Source organism: Coturnix japonica, unplaced genomic scaffold (genome assembly GCF_001577835.2).
Source record: "Coturnix japonica isolate 7356 unplaced genomic scaffold, Coturnix japonica 2.1 chrUnrandom492, whole genome shotgun sequence".
In the NCBI taxonomy this organism is placed as follows: Eukaryota; Metazoa; Chordata; class Aves; order Galliformes; family Phasianidae; genus Coturnix; species Coturnix japonica.
In genome coordinates, this window is record NW_015439886.1 from 107,575 (window position 1) to 112,802 (window position 5,228).

The following is a 5,228-nucleotide window of genomic DNA, read 5'->3' on the forward strand; positions in this document are numbered from 1 at the left end:
GTCCCTATGGGTCCCTATGTGTCCCTATAGGTCCCTATGTGTCCCTATTAGTCCCTATAGGTTCCTATTGTTCCCTGTGTGTTCCTATGGGTCCCTATGGGGCGCTATGGGGTCCCTATGGTTCCCTATGGGGTGCTATGGGGTCCCTATGGGGTTCCTGTGTGTCCCTATTAGTCCCTATAGGTCCCTATGTGTCCCTATGGGGCGCTATGGGGTCCCTATGGTTCCCTATGGGGTGCTATGGGGTCCCTATGTGTCCCTGTGGGGTCTCTATGGGGTGCTATGGGGTCTCTATGGGGTCCCTATTAGTCCCTATTAGTCCCTATAGTTCCCTATAGGTCCCTATGTGTCCCTATGTGTCCCTATGTGTCCCTATAGGTCCCTATGTGTCCCTATTAGTCCCTATGGGTCCCTATGTGTCCCTATAGGTCCCTATGGGTCCCTATGTGTCCCTATGGGGTCTCTATGGGGCGCTATGGGGTCCCTATTAGTCCCTATGTGTCCCTATGGGTCCCTATGGGGTGCTATGGGGTCTCTATGGGGTTCCTATTAGTTCCTATTAGTCCCTATTAGTCCCTATAGTTCCCTATTAGTCCCTATATATCCCTATGTGTCCCTATGTGTCCCTATGGGGTGCTATGGGGTCCCTATGGGGTCCCTATGTGTCCCTATTAGTCCCTATAGGTCCCTATTGGTTCCTATTATTCCCTATGTATCCCTATGTGTCCCTATGTATCCCTATGGGGCTCTGTTTGGCGCCCCCTGCAGGTCAGACTGAGAAGCGCAGGATCCGCGTGGACGGTTCGGCCGCAATGAACGTGTTCCTGGTTCTGGACGCGTCCCAAAGTATCGGGTCCAAAGGGTTCCGAGAGTCCAGCAGCGCCCTGCAGCAGCTGGTCGAGAAGGTGGGGGGGGATATGGGGTTATATGGGGGCCCTATGGGTCCCTATGGGGTGATATGGGGGGGATATGGGGGGATATGGGGTCCCTATGGGGTGATATGGGGGGATATGGGGTGATATGGGGGGGATATGGGGGTATATGGGGTCCCTGTGGGGTGATATGGGGGGATATGGGGTCCCTATGGGTCTCTGTGGGACCCTATGGGTCCCTATGGATCCCTATGGGTCTCTGTGGGACCCTATAGGTCCCTATGGGGTGATGTGGGGGGATATGGGGTCCCTATGTGTCCCTATGGGTCCCTATGGGGTCATATGGGGTCCCTATGGGTCCATATGGGGTGATATGGGGAGATATGGGGTCCCTATGGGTCCCTATGGGTCTCTATGGGTCTCTATGGGGTCCCTATGGGGTCATATGGGGTGATATGGGGTCCCTATGGGGGGATATGGGGGGTATCGGGTCCAAAGGGTTCCGAGAGTCCAGGAGCGCCCTGCAGCAGCTGGTCGAGAAGGTGGGGGCCCTATGGGTCTCTATGGGGTGATATGGGTCTCTATGGGGGGATATGGGGAGATATGGGGTTCCTATGGGGGTTATATGGGGGGATATGGGGCTATATGGGGCCTCTGTGGGTCCCTATGGGGGGATATAGGGTCCCTATGGGTCCTATGGGGTCATATGGGGGGATATGGGGTCCCTATGGGTCTCTATGGGGTCATATGGGGTCCCTATGGGTCCCTATGGGGTGATATGGGGGTGATATGGGGTCCCTATGGGGGGATATGGGGAGATATGGGGTCCCTATGGGGNGATATGGGGTCCCTATGGGGTTATATGGGGTGATATGGGGGGATATGGGGTCTCTATGGGTCTCTATGGGGGTATATGGGGTCCCTATGGGGTGATATGGGGTGATATGGGGTGATATGGGGTCCCTATGGGTCTCTATGGGTCTCTATGGGGTCTCTATGGGGTCATATGGGGGATATAGGGTCCCTATGGGTTCCTATGGGTCCCTATGGGGTGATATGGGGGGTATCGGGTCCAAAGGGTTCCGAGAGTCCAGGAGCGCCCTGCAGCAGCTGGTCGAGAAGGTGGGGGCCCTATGGGTCCCTATGGGTCTCTATGGGGTCCCTATGGGGTCCCTATGGGGTCCCTATGGGGGTATATGGGGTCCCTATGGGTCCTTATGGGGTCTCTATGGGTCCATATGGGGTGATATGGGGAGATATGGGGTCCCTATGGGTCCCTATGGGTCTCTATGGGGTCATATGGGGTAATATGGGGTCCCTGTGGGTCCCTATGGGGTCATATGGGGGGGACATGGGGTGATATGGGGTCCCTATGGGTCCCTTTGGGTCTCTATGGGGTCCCTATGGGTCCCTATGGGGTCCCTGTGGGTCTCTATGGGGTTATATGGGGTGATATGGGGTCCCTATGGGTCTCTATGGGGTCCCTATGGGGTTATATGGGTCTTTATGGGTCCCTGTGGGATCATATGGGGGGATATGGGGTTATATGGGGGCCCTATGGGGGGATATGGGGTCCCTATGGGGTTATATGGAGGCCCTATGGGGGGATATGGGGTGATATGGGGGGATATGGGGTCCCTATGGGGTTATATGGGGGCCCTGTGGGGGGATATGGGGTCCCTATGGGGTTATATGGAGGCCCTATGGGGGGATATGGGGTGATATATGGGGTGTATCGGGTCCAAAGGGTTCCGAGAGTCCAGGAGCGCCCTGCAGCAGCTGGTCGAGAAGGTGGGGGGGGATATGGNCTATGGGGTCATATGGGGTAATATGGGGTCCCTATGGGTCCCTATGGGGTGATATGGGGGGGATATGGGGTGATATGGGGTACCTATGGGTCCCTTTGGGTCTCTATGGGGTTCCTATGGGTTTCTATGGAGGGATATGGGATGATATGGGGCGATATGGGGTCCATATGGGGGCGATATGGGGGGATATGGGGCTATATGGGGTCCATATGGGTCCATATGGGGGGTATGGGGGAATATGGGGTCCCTATGGGTCTCTATGTGTTCCTATGGGCCCCATTGCATCCCAATGGGGCAGTGACCCCCCGTATATCTCTTCCTGCCCCACAGATCGCCAGCTATGGGGTGGACCCCCACTATGGGATCATCACCTTCGGGACCGAGGCCCACGTGGTTCTCAGCCCCACAGATCCGCAGGCGGCCGATGGGGCTCATGTGGGGCAGCTGCTGGAGGACCTCAGCTTCGACTGTGGGTCCCTATGGGGCGCTATGGGGTCGCTATGGGTCTCTATGGGGTCTCTGTGGGTCCCTATGGGGTGCTGTAGGGCTCTGTGGGTCCCTATGGGGCTCTATGGGGTGTCTATGGGGTCTCTGTGGGGCGCTATAGGGTCTCTATGGGGTCTCTATGGGTCCCTGTGGATCCCTGTGGGTCTCTATGAGTCCCAATGCATCTCTATGGGTCCCTATGGGGCACTAAGGGGTCTCTATGGGTCCCAATGGGTCTCTATGGGTCCCTATGGGTCTCTATGGGTCCCTATGGGTCCCAATGTCTCTCTATAGGTCTCTATGGGTCCCAGTGTCTCTCTATGGGTCCCAATGACTCCCAATGGGTCCAATGTGTCTCTATGTGTCTCTATGGGTCCCTATGTGTCCCTATGGATCTTTATGGGGTCCCTATGGGTCCCAATGTCCCTCTATGGGTCCCAGCCCCCTTTCTGCCCCATAGCGTCACGGTTCCAAGCCCTGTACGAAACCCCTCACGCCGCTCTCCATTCTATCATCCCTATGGGTCCCTATGGGTCCTATGGGTCCCTTATGGTCTCTAGGGTCCCTATGTGTCTTTATGTGTCTCTATGGGTCGCTAGGGTCCAGCCCCCTTCTGCCCCATACCCCACGGTTCCAAAGCCGGGTACGAACCCTCACGCCGCTCTCCAACATTCCATCTATCCCTATGGTCCCTATGGGTCCCTATGGGTCCCAATGGGTCCCAATGTGTCCCTATGGCTCTCTATGGGTCCCTATGGGTCTGTATGTCCCTCTATGGGTCCCAGCCCCCTTTCTGCCCCATAGCTCATGTCCAAGGCCCGGTACACCCTCACGCCGCTCTCCATTCTATCATATCCTATGGGTCTCTATGGGTCCCTATGGGTCCCAATGTCCCTCTATGTCCCTCTATGGGTCCCAGCCCCCTTTCTGCCCCATAGCGCATGGTTCCAAGCTGGGTACGAACCCTCACGCCGCTCTCCATTCCATCTATCCCTATGGGTCTCTATGGGTCTCTATGGGTCTCTATGTGTCTCTATGTCCCTCTATGGGTCCCTATGGGTCCCAATGTCCCGCTATGGGTCTCTATGGGTCCCAGCCCCCTTTCTGCCCCATAGCTCACGGTTCCAAGCCTGGTACGAACCCTCACGCCGCTCTCCATTCTATCTATCCCTATGGCTCTCTATAGGTCTTTATGGGTCTCTATGGGTCCCTATGGGTCCCAGTGTCCCTCTATGGGTCCCTATGGGGTCTCTATGGGTCGCTATGGGTCCCAGCCCCCTTTCTGCCCCATAGCTCACGGTTCCAAGCCGGGTACCAACCCTCACGCCGCTCTCCGTGCCGTGTATTCGCTGCTGGTCCAACAGGAACGAATGGAGGAAATGAAGGGGATGAGACCCCCCCCCGTCACCAACAGCACCCGGCACGTCATCCTCATCTTCACTGATGGTAAATGGGACCCCATAGATCCCATATAGACCCCATAGATCCCTATAGACCCCCATAGAGCCCTATAGACCCCCATAGAGCCCTATAGACCCCATATAACCCCATATAACCCTATAGACCCCATATAACCCTATAGACCCCATATAACCCTATAGACCCCATATAGCCCTATAGACCCCATAGATCCCTATAGACCCCATATAGCCCTATAGACCCCATATAGCCCTATAGACCCCATAGATCCCATATAGACCCCATAGATCCCTATAGACCCCATATAACCCCCTATAACCCTATAACCACCCCATAACCCCCCCGTCACCAACAGCACCCGGCACGTCATCCTCATCTTCACTGATGGTAAATGGGACCCCATAGATCCCATATAACCCTATAGGCCCCCATAGATCCCTATAGACCCCATATAACCCTATAGACCCCATATAGCCCTATAGACCCCATATAGCCCTATAGATCCCTATAGACCCCATATAACCCTATAGACCCCCATAGACCCCCATAGATCCCCATAGACCCCTATAGATCCCTATAGACCCCATATAACCCTATAGACCCCTATAGATCCCTATAGACCCCATATAACCCTATAGACCCC

The 5,228-nt window shown here is 55.5% G+C and overlaps 1 protein-coding gene across 2 annotated transcripts in view; it reads left to right on the forward strand.

The window, feature by feature from the left end:
- LOC107307138 (complement factor B-like) overlaps window positions 1–4,656 on the forward strand; it is a 7,385-nt gene extending 2,729 nt beyond the window's left edge. Inside the window, exons 2-4 of one of the 2 annotated variants that reach the window (XM_015850579.1) lie at window positions 769–905; window positions 3,011–3,149; window positions 4,460–4,656. In XM_015850579.1, coding sequence (XP_015706065.1) covers window positions 769–905; window positions 3,011–3,149; window positions 4,460–4,641 — 458 coding nt within the window. In that variant the 3' untranslated portion in view covers window positions 4,642–4,656. Of the gene's footprint in view, window positions 1–768; window positions 906–3,010; window positions 3,150–4,281; window positions 4,368–4,459 lie in introns of those variants that run through there. The other variant, XM_015850580.1, reaches the window with a different exon arrangement.
- Window positions 4,657–5,228: the final 572 nt, after the last annotated feature.